General features: G+C 46.4%; 1 protein-coding gene across 1 annotated transcript in view; it reads right to left on the bottom strand.

Moving 5' to 3' along the window:
- Nucleotides 1-15,247, bottom strand: part of LOC137524222 (sulfotransferase 1B1-like) — an 80,789-nt gene that overhangs the window by 13,512 nt on the left and 52,030 nt on the right. The window contains exons 2-4 of the mRNA XM_068243839.1: nucleotides 8,813-8,867; nucleotides 3,439-3,585; nucleotides 1,651-1,776 (exon numbers count right to left, since the gene is read on the bottom strand). Coding sequence (XP_068099940.1) covers nucleotides 1,651-1,776; nucleotides 3,439-3,571 — 259 coding nt within the window. The 5' untranslated portion in view covers nucleotides 3,572-3,585; nucleotides 8,813-8,867. The remainder of the gene's footprint in view (nucleotides 1-1,650; nucleotides 1,777-3,438; nucleotides 3,586-8,812; nucleotides 8,868-15,247) is intronic.

Here is a 15,247-nt window from a genome sequence, read left to right on the forward strand (position 1 = left end):
AAAAGGGGTTTTAGGGTTAGGCGTCAGGAAGGGGGGTTTTAGGGTTAGGCATCAGGAAGAGGGGTTTTAGGGTTAGGCGTCAGGAAGAGGGCTTTTAGGGTTAGGCGTCAGGAAGAGGGCTTTTAGGGTTAGGCGTCAGGAAGAGGGCTTTTAGGGTTAGGCGTCAGGAAGAGGGCTTTTAGGGTTAGGCGTCAGGAAGAGGGCTTTTAGGGTTAGGCGTCAGGAAGAGGGGTTTTAGGGTTAGGCGTCAGGAAGAGGGGTTTTAGGGTTAGGCGTCAGGAAGAGGGGTTTTAGGGTTAGGCGTCAGGAAGAGGGCTTTTAGGGTTAGGCGTCAGGAAGAGGAGTTTTAGGGTTAGGCGTCAGGAAGGGGGTGTTTTAGGCCTCTTTCACATTAGACAACGCGTGCAGGAGCCGTTCTCCTGCACACGTTGATAGCCTGGGGCGTGTATTTGCAGTGCACCGCTGAGTAGCGGTGGTAGTAATTAATTAACCTGACAGGGAAACGCCAATTCCTGACGTTAAAATGCTCCCGGGTGCGTCGTACCGCAAAGCATCGAAACGGGTGTGAAAGGTAAAATGAAAGTCAATGGACTTTCATTTTACCTTGGTCAAAGCAAAGTTTTGACTTTGCGTTGAAACACAGAAAAAGGGCTCTAGTGTGAAAGAGCACTTAGGGTTAGGCATCAGGAAGGGGGTTTTAGGGATAGGCGTCAGGAAGGGGGTTTTAGGGTTAGACGTCAGGAAGGGGTTTTAGGGTTAGGTGTCAGGAAGGGAGGTTTTAGAGTTAGGCGTAAGGAAGGGGGGGTTTAGGGTTAGGCGTCAGGAAGGGGGGTTTTAGGGTTAGACGTTACCCCCTTTGTGACACCTAACTGTAAACCCCCCCCCTTGTTGTGTGTCATTGTCATTTTTAATTTTGTTTTAGTAAATATACGGTAATATATGTATATATTCTTTCTGCATTGTTCCACTTTTTTCATAATATTAAATATTTAATAAGTTAGTCCTTTGGGGACTAAGTAGATAATTTACACTTCCTAGAGAGAGACTGCAGAGTATTGTATTAACTGTCAGTGCTGTTGTATTGTATGCTCTGTTGTTTCATTGCTACCTGCGTGAGATTGCATTGTGTGTTTTGGTGATCCCGCCATTTGGGTCTAAAGCCCATGGCTGACCTAAGATATCTTTTTCTTCCATCCTTACCTTGCTCCAGGCTCCTGGATTTTCCGACACACGTCTTCTACTCCTCACAGCCATGTACACAATGATGTAACATGTTACCAGGTCCCTGGGACAGAGACAACACTGCAAGGAGCGGTGGAGACCAGAGGAGAGAGAATGCCTTGAGGATGGATGAAAATTAAGTGTGCCGGCCAGCAGTATGAGATATGTTGCTCCACCTTGTACTGTACAATAACCCCCAGGTGTCAATCTTCTGATGACTATGACTCGTACATGCCGCAACCCCTGTGCACCCATAAGGACTCCAAAAGGGGAGGGGAGACTTGGGGACTCCTTTGAAGCACAAGCCTTGAGGAAATGGGACCTTGAATGTGATGGGGTCTTTGGACACTTTGAAGGATGAAGCTTCAGTTGAATGTGTGGGTTGAAATAACCTGCTGGATACAACGGAAGTGACATCTCCTTTCTTACCTGTAGGCATATCTGGCCCGGCCCACTCTAGAAAGGGCACCCGTTCATATATCGGACGTTGGTGGGCCTTTTCCGTGTCCCCTTCATGGAAGATCAGATCCACAACTTCGCTCATCCATGTGGTGCCTGGGAAGAAGCAAGACGTAACAGCCTGTTTTACAAAGGAAGAACAAAAAACAACGGACTGTGGTGTGACAGTAATTAATTTAAACGCTGCTCACTGCAGAGAGGTCTAGAGATAACTTCTGCAATCCAAAACTCCTACAAATCCAGGCTACATCATGTTTCTAAAGCCCCAGATTCAGTCGTGACTGAATACATATCAGTCATCACTCTCACAGGAGATGGGAAGAGACAAAAGACAGCGTTTCACTGACAGCACAAAGCTGATCCCTCCTACCTCCTCTTGGCTGACAGATTAACTCTTTGTACCCAGCACTGCAGCACTACAGCTCTGCAGAGTCTTATCATCAGTTCATGTCTAGGCCGTCCCAACTCTTTATGTAATAAACCATTTACCCTTCCAACTCCCTCCCCAGTGTGTTTATTTAAAAAAATGAATTAAGTTATAAATGATTTAACCATTTTGCATTCCTGGGTTCTTACCTCCTTAAAGGGGAACTGAAGTAAGAGGTATACGGAGGCTGCCATATTTATTTCCTTTTAATCAATACCAGTTGCCTGGCAGCCCTGCTGGTCTATTGCTCTGCAGTGGTATCTGAATAACACCAGAAACATGCATGCAGCTAGTCTTGTCAGATCTGACTTTAAAGTCTGAAACACCTGATCTGCTGCATGCTTGTTCAGGGGCTATGACTATTACTATTAGTATTAGAGGCAGAGGATCAGCAGGGTTGCCAGGCAACTGGTATTGCTTAAAAGGAAATAAACATGGCAGCCTCCATATACCTCTCTCTTCGGTTCCCCTTAAAGATTCCTGACAATTTTGATGCTGTTGATACAACAATAACATTTTTATTACTTATGTCATCAAAGTGATGCATATATTGTTTTTTTGTGGGACAATCTAGGCTTTATTTGGGTAATTTTTATTCCAAGAACTGTTTAATTTTATAGGCATTATTTCACCCCACCTAATTTTCACATGACAAGTGCCACAGTTATAAAACACCTCAAAATATATTATTTAGCTTATCCCAGGTTAAAATGATACCATACGTGCCATATTTCATGACTAGTTGGGTATGTAGAGTACCATTATCCCCAGTCTGTGCATCTGTAGAGATTGGATGCAATTGCTGGGGCACACAGTTTGGGGACTCCAGTGCTGATACATTCAACAGCCGATCTGCCAGGAATCCTATATACTAACCAAAGATTGTAAATATGCACGGACTTTGAAACACCTGTTGGCAGCGGCTTAATGTGGGCAGCAGCTTAGTGCAGAAGTTGTGGTGTGCTTGCGCAGTCGCATTTGTGCATACTTAAAGGGCATTAGTGTGCCGGCGCCGGCCCGCTGTAGGAGGCGCCAGTGGGCCAGCGCCTGCGCACTAATACCCTACTCTGGCTACACGTAAGTGACTGCGAGGGGCATTTAGGTAGGATCGAAGGGACAGAAAGGAGAACGGGGGAATCGGTGGTCATTTGAACAGCTGCCTGCTCCCCCCATTTTTCCTACTTCATTCGCTTATGGTATCCTTTAAGTATGCACAGGCACTCCTGTGGGTGGCGGCTTAGCGTGGGCGGTACAGTTATAGGTGTGGGCGGTGTTGCTGGAACATTGGCATGTATCTTCTGGTGATAAACTGAAACGTGGCATCATCTTACCAGATCTGGGGAAAGTGATAATCAGCACATCGTCGTCTCTGGCCTGGAAGCGCTGAACGTTCTCCCAGTTAGCCGCAAAGGGTTCTGGGAGGGGCATCCCGCTCACCGTTATCATCTGGGGACGATCCAACATGTTTGCCTGATATTCTGCAATGCAAGAACAATGTCAGAAGACCAAGCAAAGACCAAGGTGCTGAGATGGTCATTAGGGATAAGTGAGAACAATCTCGCGATAAGTGTAACTGTCCTGGAGTGGGATGGGGGCACAAGCTGTGTATGCGGGGGTTAATTCACCTAAGCCCCGCCTCCCTTTCCTATGCGTTCCAAGCCACATTCCATCTTGCACTCTCAGAGTGGAAGTTCCGATTTATAAGATGGAACCCGGCATGGAGCTCATCGAAGGGAGGCGGAGCCTGTGTCCCCTGATAACCTTAGGAAAAGCCCACTTTTCACGAGGTCATTCTTTCCCATCCCTAATGGCAATCTGCACTAGAAGACGAAGCAGGGTATCTGGCAACAGGGATGATCAATGACACGCAAATAATTACATTCATGCATATTTTTATGGTAATTTCATGCACATTTATGCAGTTTGATAATGCAGCTGCATTTAAATTTGAGTTGATTTTCAACTGGATACATTTGCATTTAATTACCACAAACATTTTAATAAACTCTGAGTTATTTGTATCTCATTGTCTGATGATGGCTACGTGAAAATGTACACACACACAGCTCAGCACAAATAAAAATTTCATAATATCTGTTTGGCGCTACGTTTGTGTCGCAAAAATAAAGGCTGGGCTGATTTTGTTTAAGGCTGGGTTCAGAGTGGTCAGTGGCGGCGGCCGGCGAAGATTTGAATCTAAACTGCGATTCTATATTTGGATTACAGTCGAATTTGAAATCACATGAAGTCAAAACCACTCAAAGTCAAAACTGCTGGGGAGACATCTCTAACTACCTATACTGGAAGGGCAACCTAAGCTGGGGAGCTACCTATATACTAGGTGGACTACCTCTGACTACCTATACTAGGGTACTACCTCTGGGAACTTATACTGGGGAAGGTCCAATTAATATTTAACAGGGATTTGTCACTTTGTAAGAAAAGGGCCAAAAATATATAAAAGTCAGGGGCGTAACAATAGACCCTGCAAGAGATGCAGCTGCAGGGGGGCTCAGAAGATCTTAGGGGGCCCTGTGGGGGGAGAAGTTTCTTTTCCCTTTCCGGAAAGGCTGAATACTAAGGGCACGGTGAGAAAAAAAAAAGTTCTGCTCTCTGCACAGTTGTTCTAATGACTGCGCCTGCTCAGTCACTGATAAGGAATCCTACAAAGTTTTGCAGACAGTCCCTATGCAGTGTACAGCAGGGTCTTGTGTACAGCGCAGCTCTACCCCCAGCCTCTCTACCCCTCCCCAAGTGATGTGTACTGTAGTGATGCTTGAGGAGTTTAAGCACAGAGAGAAAAAGCTTTTTACTCTCTGCACAATCGTTCTATTGACTGCATCTGCTCAGCCACCCATAAGGAATCATACAAAAGGGGCCCCATCTAAAGTTTTGCAGGGGGGGGGGGGGGGGGCAGTGATTTCTAGTTACGCCCCTGATAAAAGTCCTTTTAGCGGGCGATCCACCACACCCAATTTCAACACTTGTTTCTTATAGAAAGGGCCATAGAAGATGCTATTGCACGGTCTTGCAGTATAAAGCTTGATATAAATTTTATTGGTACAAATACATAAATTCAAAAAATCAGCACATTTTGTAAAAAATTTTTATCTGTAAGAACAATCTCCATGAACCACAGAAAAAAGCTATCATGAGCTAGCATAGCTGATTTCTGCTGCCTGCCATGGGGATAGTGTGATAACATCTGGTTGGTTGCCATTTCCCTTTCGTTTTCTGGTTTTCTAGCTAACTGGGCCCTATAGAATTACTTTTGTATACTCCGGCCTGATGAAGGGCACAGAATAAGCCCGTAACAAACATGTGTCGTTGCCTGAATTAATTGCTTATTACCACGTCAATCCAGATCATATACCAGTCTCCTGATAGCTTTTTTCTATGGTTCATGGAGATTGTTCTTACGGATAAAAACGTTTTTACAAAATGTGCTGATTTTTTGAATTTTTGTATTTGTGCCAATAAAGCTTTATACTGCAAGACTGTTCAATAGCATCTTTTACTAAGGTCCTTTGTATAAGAAACAAGAATTTATACCGAGGGGCTAACTCTAGCGACCTATACTGTGGGGGGCAATTTCCGCGTTTGCCATAGGCGCTATATTACCCCGATACGCCCCTGAGTTTAGGAGGGTGACACTCACCTGGTAGTGTGGAGCAGGAGAGTCCTCAGATAGTCTCAGTTTCAGGTGGAGAGGGTCAGACTGAGGCAGATGCAGCGCAGGATCTTCAGCTCACACAGAGGCAGACAGAGGAGGAGCTGTGATTGGTTGTCTGTCTCTGTACTACTGACAGAAGAATGTTTGGCTAAACAATGAGCATAGTACACAGCTGTCCCCGCAGGTCACTGTGTGCTGTGTCAGTCCCAGGCCTCTTGAAGGGCCAGATAAGCCGGTTATCAGCAGTGTGCAGTGTAGGGTCCTGTGTGGGGGCTGGGAGGCAGTTAGGATGGATGGTATGCAGCATAAAGGTATCCCATTCCCCCCTCACCCGCCCTCTACACATGACAGGGCCTGCTGCCGCCACACATATGGGAAGTATTTCCATGAGAAGTTACTGACATTCTTACAGGCTTCTGTGCCTTCCTCTTTCTATAAATGTCAGGAAAAGATTCTCACCACCAACACCACAACTCTGATCACAATTCACAACATATTTATATTAAAGCATACCTGAAGGTAAAAAAAAACATATGAAATAATGAAGTGTATGTGTACTACGGATAACGAATAGAACATTAGTAGCAAAGAAAAGAGTCTCCTATTTTTATTTTCAGTTATATAGCTTTTTAGCTTTTTTAAATAACATTGTATCATTTTGTCAAAGTTGCAGTTTTAAAACCACACTCTGTCCCATATGCAATCTTTTTCTCTTTTAAGCATTTTAAGATCGAAAAAGTACCTAAAAATAGGTGAAAAAGTACTATCAAAATTATTTTGAGTATTTCCTCGCTTGCTGGTGGTTTAAAAGGAATTTTATGACAAGATGTGAAAATATCACCTGGGAGAGAAGTCAGAAGAAAAGGGGCCATATGCAATTCTCTTTTTCACCTGAGTTTTCTCCTAGGAGATAATTTTTCATCTTTGATTTTAAATAACTTTCCAGCACTTTTCAACTAAAAAAGTACCAAAATGTTGGGGGGAAAGTACTAACAAAATTATTTTGAGCATGTTCTTGCCTTCTGGAGGCTTAAAGGGCATTTTATTGACAAGTTTAAAACTATCTCCTAGGAGAAAACTCTGGAGAAAAAGTTAATTGCATGTGGGCCAGTACCTCATACGTGTATTTTCGCTTCAGGTTCTTAAAGAGGAACTGTAGTAAAAATAATGCAATGAATAAAACTGCGAATTATTTTACACAATCCATTTCTAAATTATTTTGGCAGTGTTTGCACATTGTAAAGTCTTTGCTCTTCCCGATTTAATTTATGAAGTTTATCACAGGCAGCAACAACATTTTTAGTACTGGCAGGTGATCTCTGTTGAATATTTAAGTTCTAAAGCCAGTAGAAAAGATCTCTGATCCCCTAGAATGCTTGGGGGGGGGGGGAGTTCCACATAAGAAACAGCCTAGGCTAAGCCTCAGTGGGAGGGCGTGGCTGCATAAAATATGCAATATACAGCAATACATACAAGTGGGTATATGTTGTTTAGGTGCCGCATTAACCCTTAAGCAGCCAATTTATTTAGAGGCTTGTAAGTGTTCCAGGCCAATTCATTATAGCACTTTTTTTTATTTGTTACATTTGCTTGCTACTAATTGGTACTGCTGTAATGTGCACTTATAGCCACTTGTCACTAGGGGGCAGTGTGAGACAATAAAAGAGGACTTCTGCTTTCAGTTTCTATATTTTCTGCTAGCAGAGAGAGATCAAAGCATTCCAAGAATTTACAGCACAACGAGTTCTGCCGACTGAGGTCAAAAGCAAAAGCACTGCACTTATCTCAAACTAGATAAATCTATTGACGCGGCTAATGGATTAACCTCATCTTTTTCTATTCTGTCATCATAATTCCTCTTTTTTTTAAGTATACGGAGGGTTTAAAAATGTTATGTATAACTGCTTCATCTATAGGAACAGTCAATGCAATGCTGATCATTCTGAATTGATGCACATTTTTTGCTGATTTTGAAGAAGCTTAATCAGCTAGGAAATGGAGCCATCACATGCAGCAGCTGAATTTCTGGCCTCTTCCTGACCATTTCTATTCTTCACCAAACTCAAAATAGAGAATATCTACACAAATAAATAATGCTCAGGCACCTCTGCAGATCCCAAAATCCTGGTTATGTGGCCTGTGTGCCAGTTTCCAAAACTCCTTTTGGATCCGCCCACTGGGAGTACTCCCCTAGCAACGTGGGCTGCTCCCTTCCTCCACCTATTTAGGTGTTTTGGGGCAGACAAGGGCAGCTGAAACCAGATCAGGCTACTAATTTTTTCAAGGGCTGTGTGTAGACCAATGCCCATCTCTAGAAAGAATAGGGTGTTAGAATATATACATGTGACAGCTTTCATGCTTACACTATGGGCCTGATTCACAAAGCGATGCTAACAGTTAGCACGCTGGTGAAAAGCCCTTTATCACGCCTAAACTCAGTTTAGGCATGATAAGTTTAGGTGTGATAAGTTTAGGTGTGATAAGTTTAAGCACTAACTGCGTTAGCACCGCAATGCACAGCTGATCAAAAGTTTTGCGCTAGCAAAGTCTGGTGCACTTTGCATAGAGTTTAATGGCGCTGCTTTGCGTGCGGGACTTTGTGCGCTATCTACACTTATCTAAACTTATCACACCTAAACTTATCACGCCTAAACTGGCTTTTCACCAGCGTGGTGCACTGGTTATCACGCCTAAAGTCTCTAACTGGGTTAGCACCGCTTTGTGAATCGAGCCCTATGTGTGTACATGTGTACTTTATCATTGCTTTTTAGGGAGAGGGCTTTTGTTTTTACCCCTTGAGATTCTTGACATTTTTGGCATTTTGCCTGTGTCACTTTTGATACATCAATAACTTTTTATTACTTATGCCATAAAATAAATAAATCAAAATTATACATACATTTTTTTTCAGGACAACCTAGACTTTCTTTTGGTAATATTTTTTTCCAGGAATTATTTAATTCTACATGGATTTTAGTGGAGAGAATTAGGCATAAATGCAAAAATCACACATTTTTTCATGTTTCACTTACCTTCTGGTTGAACTTGATTGATGTACGTCTTTTTTCAACCCAACTAACTATGTAACTGTATAAAGATGGCCACACATAACACAATTTTTTACATTTCTTTTCAGTTCAAGATTTACAATACATTTTTCTGATTGTAACATTTGTAAAACCTGACCAATGTACCACTGTGGATCTAGCTTTAAACCCTTGGGCCCATATGCAATTCACTTTTTCTCTAAAGTTTTCTCCTAGGTGATAATTTTTCATCTTCTCTTTATAATAATGTTTCAGCATTTAATAATTGAAAAAGTACCAAAAATAGTAGAAAAAGTGCTTCCAAAATGATCTTGTGTATTTTCTTGCTTGCTGGTAATTTAAAGGAAACCAGAGACGATATAAAATAAATGTTTTATACATACCTTGAGCTTCCTCCAGCCCCATGTGCACGGATCCCACGCTCCTCAGTCTTCTGTATCGCTGGTCCCAGCCAGGCAGGGCCGGTTCAAGTAACAATTGGGCCCTAGGGCAAAATTAGCCTGGGGGCCCCCCAACAGACATCCCCAACCAAAAAGCGTCATTAGAGGCCCTTTGTTGCAGCCAAATTTCCCTCCTGGGCCCCTGAGCTCGGATCAGTGAATAATGGCGCACAACGCCTATGCATAAAAATGGCGCCGCATTAAAAAGATACGCTTATTGCTATTTATCGTTAGTACTGCATAATAATGGCGCACAGGGAAAAAAAGAAGAAAAACGGCACATAGTAACGTTATTTATCAATAGTGCTGTTCATTTGCCAAACAACAGACGTTATTGCCCACAGTAACGTTATTTATCAATAGCGCCCTACATAAGCCAAACTGCAGAAGTTATTTAACTGCAAAACGGTGAATGGATTTAATGTATCACTGTCAAGGTTGGGGTTAGGCACCACTAGGGGGGTCTTAGGGTTAGGCACCATCAGGGGGGTCTTAGCGTTAGGCACCACCAGGGGGGTGCTTAGGGTTAGGCACCACCAGGGGGGTGCTTAGGATTAGGCACCACCAGGGGGGTCTTAGGGTTAGGCACACCCGGGGGGGGGGTCTTAGGGTTAGGCACCAACCGGGGGGGTCTTAGGGTTAGGCACCACCAGGGGGGGTCTTAGGGCTAGGCACCACCAGGGGGGTCTTAGGGTTAGGCACCACCCGGGGGTAGTGTTGGGCGAACAGTGTTCGCCACTGTTCGGGTTCTGCAGAACATCACCCTGTTCGGGTGATGTTCGAGTTCGGCCGAACACCTGACGGTGCTCGGCCAAACCGTTCGGCCACATGGCCGAACTAAGAGCGCATGGCCGAACGTTCCCCGAACGTTCGGCTAGCGCTGTGATTGGCCGAACGGGTCACGTGGTTCGGGCCCGAACGCGCTCTGATTGGCCGAACGGTCACGTGGTTCGGGTAAATAAATACCCGAACCACGTCATATCTCCGCCATTTGTCTGTGGGTTTAGCTTTGGGTAGGCAGGCAGGGTAGTTCGCTCTCCAGCCACGCTAGCCAGGGTCCCCCCCAGTCATTGTGTGTCGCTGCTGGGAACAGTAGTACACCGCTCGCTCAGCCACACTATATATAGCATTGTTTACTGCCACTGTGTACCTCGCTCAGCCACGCTATATATATAGCATTGTGTTTTCTGACACTCTGTGTACACGGCTTAGCCTGACTAATATAGCATTGTGTGTACTGCCACTGTGCACATCGCTCAGCCACGCTATATATAGCATTGTGTGTACTGCCACTGTGCACCTCGCTCAGCCACGCTATATATAGCATTGTGTGTACTGCCACTGTGCACCTCGCTCAGCCACGCTATATATATAGCATTGTGTTTTCTGACACTCTGTGTACACGGCTTAGCCTGACTAATATAGCATTGCGTGTACTGCCACTGTGCACCTCGCTCAGCCACGCTATATATAGCATTGTGTGTACTGCCACTGTGCACCTCGCTCAGCCACGCTATATATAGCATTGTGTGTACTGCCACTGTGCACCTCGCTCAGCCACGCTATATATATAGCATTGTGTTTTCTGACACTCTGTGTACACGGCTTAGCCTGACTAATATAGCATTGTGTGTACTGCCACTGTGCACCTCGCTCAGCCACGCTATATATAGCATTGTGTGTACTGCCACTGTGCACCTCGCTCAGCCACGCTATATATAGCATTGTGTGTACTGCCACTGTGCACCTCGCTCAGCCACGCTATATATATAGCATTGTGTTTTCTGACACTCTGTGTACACGGCTTAGCCTGACTAATATAGCATTGTGTGTACTGCCACTGTGCACCTCGCTCAGCCACGCTATATATAGCATTGTGTGTACTGCCACTGTGCACCTCGCTCAGCCACGCTATATATAGCATTGTGTTTTCTGACACTCTGTGTACACGGCTTAGCCTGACTAATATAGCATTGTGTGTACTGCCACTGTGCACCTCGCTCAGCCACGCTATATATAGCATTGTGTTTTCTGACACTCTGTGTACACGGCTTAGCCTGGCTCTATAGCATTGTGTGTACTGCCACTGTGCACCTCGCTCAGCCACGCTATATATAGCATTGTGTTTACTGCCACTCTGTGTACACCGCTCAGCCAGACTATATACCGTTGTTTACTGACACTCTGTGTACACCGCTCAGCCAGACTATATACCACTGTTTACTGACACTCTGTGTACACGGCTCAGCCTGACTATAAAGCATTGTGTGTACTGCCACTGTGCACCTCGCTCAGCCACGCTATATATAGCATTGTGTTTTCTGACACTCTGTGTACACGGCTTAGCCTGACTATATAGCATTGTGTGTACTGCCACTGTGCACCTCGCTCAGCCACGCTATATATAGCATTGTGTTTACTGCCACTCTGTGTACACCGCTCAGCCAGACTATATACCGTTGTTTACTGACACTCTGTGTACACCGCTCAGCCAGACTATATACCATTGTTTACTGACACTCTGTGTACACGGCTTAGCCTGACTAATATAGCATTGTGTGTACTGCCACTGTGCACCTCGCTCAGCCACGCTATATATAGCATTGTGTTTTCTGACACTCTGTGTACACGGCTTAGCCAGACTATATAGCATTGTGTGTACTGCCACTCTGTGTACACCGCTCAGCCAGACTATATAGCATTGTGTTTACTTCCACTCTGTGTCTGCTGGGCCTGGGAACAGTAGTACACCGCTCACCCGCCACTGTATAGCATTGTGCTCTGTGTCGCTGCTGGGAATAGTGGTACTGTATAGCATTTCTGTACTGCCACTGTACTGCTGCCAGTCAGCGTGTACTGTAAGGATAAGTGAAATGAGGAAGAAATCCGGTGAAAGAGGAAGGGGCAAGGGAAGAGGTGTTTCCCCTGACGGTTCACGTACAGGCCACAGGGGAGCACCCAAGAAAACCCACTCAATACCGCCCATGTTGTCCAGGACAACAACCCTCACAAATCCAAAAGAACAGGACCAGATAATTACTTGGATGACCTCTCAAGCGTCCAGCAGTGGGTTAAGCAGCACCAGCACATCACGCACGAGGTCCGAGTCCTCAGCCAGTTACAAGGATCCAGTGGGCACAAAGCTGACACAACCGGCAGCGACACCACGCACACAACTGCCAGATAACCAGTCCTATGAATTACCTCAGGACACAATGGGGTATTCGCAGGAGCTATTCCCAGCCCAACAAACTTCCACCTATGAAAGGTCAATGGAGGAACAGCCAGAAATGTTGTGCCCGGATTCACAACCATTAACTGTGGGAAATGCACCGCGCACTGAAATACAAGGCGAGTCCGAGGAGGACTCGGAAACCCAAATCCCAGAGCAAGTTGGGCAGGAGGGGTTGCAATTGCAGGAGGTCGGCCGACAAGATCTGGAAGACGACGTTGGAGTGAGCTGCGCAGAGGTTGTTCTGGGGAGCTCTACTCCACGGCGGCGGCCCCCCACAATGACATATGACGAGTTTGAGGAGATGGAAGAGGAGGGTATGGACAATGTGGACAGAGACCCAGATTTTATTTGTGAACGAGAACATCGCCGTCGTAGCAGCAGCACAGATGAGTCTGTTGAAGAACCCACTGCTGCACGAGTTCGCCTTGTGCCACAAGGTAGGCGGCGCGCAATTTCAGGCACCACAAGCGTGGAAGTTAGAGTGAGAGGCAAAAGAGGAGGAAACAGAAATCGCCAGCAAGGAGGCAGGTGCTCCAAAGTCTGGGCTTTCTTTGAAGACTGCACTGAGGATGTTACCATGGCGATTTGCAAGGTGTGCAAGACTCGCCTGAGCAGGGGGAAAAGTATTAACAACCTCTCCACCACCAGCATGAGCCGCCACATGCTATCCAAACATCCCACTCTGTGGGCAAACGCGGCAGGACAGGGTACCAGCAACACTGCCTCCCTTGGGTTCACCAGACTCACCACCAGACCCGCCTCAGCAGCAGCAGTAGCCCAGCCATTGCGTGGTTCACAACATTCACAAACATCAGACGACGCTGACACTGTCACTTTCCGGAGTAGTGCTCTTGAGGTCTCCCAGTGTTCATCAAACACAACAACCAACAGCCCTTCCGTGTGCAGCGCTACGGTTCAGTTGTCTGTGTCGGAGATGTTTGAGCGCAAGAGGAAATTGCCAGCAAATGACCCCCGGGCCGTGGCAGTAACAGCCAGCATAGCCAAGCTTCTGGCCTGCAAAATGCTGCCATATCGAGTGGTGGAGACAAACAGCTTCAAGGGCATGATGTCAGTGGCCATCCCACGTTACGTGGTTCCCAGCCGCTACCACTTTGCGCGCTCTGCAGTGCCTGAGTTGCATGAGCACGTGGTCAGCAAAATAACCCGAAGCTTGAAGAATGCCGTTGCCTGCAAGGTTCACCTCACCACTGACACTTGGACGAGTGCGTTCGGCCAGGGTCGATACATCTCCCTTACCGCGCACTGGGTGAACCTTGTGGAGCCTGGCAGCGATTCCTCACCTGCTACGGCGCGGGTGTTGCCCACGCCGCAAACAGCTGCACCGCCGTCCCTCCCACTGGATAACAACAGCAGCACCTACCTCTCTGACTCCTTCTCCTCCAACGCATCTCAAAGCTGTACCTCATCCGGAAACGCTAACCCAGCAGCAGTAGGATCGTGGAAGCAGTGCAGCACAGCTGTTGGCATGCGTCAGCAAGCGTTGCTGAAGCTGATCTGCCTTGGGGATAAGCAGCACACAGGGGAGGAAATTTGGAGGGGAATAAAGGAACAGACGGATTTGTGGCTGGCACCGCTGGACTTGAAACTGGGCATGGTTGTGTGTGATAATGGGAGTAATCTCATTCGCGCTTTAAGGTTGGCTAAGCTGACACACATCCCTTGCCTGGCGCACGTGATGAACCTAGTAGTTCAGCGGTTCCTGAGGACATACCCAGGCGTGGCCGATCTTCTGTTGAAGGTGCGTCGAGTGGCCAAACATTGTAGAAATTCCAGTGCTGCTTCGGGGGCACTCGCCAAGATGCAGGAGCGCTTCAATCTCCCCCACCATCGCTTGCTGTGTGATGTCCCTACGCGCTGGAATTCTACGCTGCACATGCTAGCCCGCTTTTGCGAGCAGAAGAGTGCAGTGGTCCAGTACATGACGGCGCAGTACCGAGGCGCATCCGGCCAGCTGCCAAGCTTCTGTGGATCCGATTGGGCCAACATGTTGGACCTCTGCCAAGTCCTCCAAAATTTTGAGCAATCCACGTTGCTTGTGAGCAGTGACAACTCTTCAGTCAGCATTACCATACCACTGCTGTGTTTACTGAAGAGGTCGATGTTGAAAATCAAGGAAACAGCTGTCATGATGCAACTGGGGGAATCTGAAGGAGAAAACGATCAGCGTGATGGTACCAACATCAGGCCATCCGCCTCAGGGAACGCTGGCCCCAGCAGCTATGACGAAGAAGAGGAGGAGGAACAGCTGGAGTTGGAGCAGGAATTTCATGCCACCACTGACGAGGGCCAGAGCGGTGCACGTTGGACTTCCTTAATTCAACGCGAATGGTCAGCAGAAGCAGACCAGGAGGAAGGTGACGACTATGATGCATCACAACAACTATCACAACGCTCACAAGAGGATGATGAGGATTCTGGTAGGACTCTGGCACACATGGCTCAATTCATGCTAGACTGCATTGAACGTGACCCACGCATTGTGCGCATTCTGGACAACACCAATTACTGGGTTTATACCCTTCTGGATCCACGGTACAAACACAATGTTCCAAAACTGCTTGAAGAAAGAGTCAGACAGGTCAAAATGGAAGAATACCAGCAGGCCCTTGTGGAGACTTTAGAGAGGAGATTGACATCCTCCCCCTCCTCTAGCCAGTTGTACGCAGACAGACTGACTTCCGCAAACCCAGGACGACCAGGAGGGCAGCAAACAACGCAAGCCGC

This window comes from Hyperolius riggenbachi, chromosome 7 (assembly GCF_040937935.1).
Source record: "Hyperolius riggenbachi isolate aHypRig1 chromosome 7, aHypRig1.pri, whole genome shotgun sequence".
NCBI lineage: Eukaryota > Metazoa > Chordata > Amphibia > Anura > Hyperoliidae > Hyperolius > Hyperolius riggenbachi.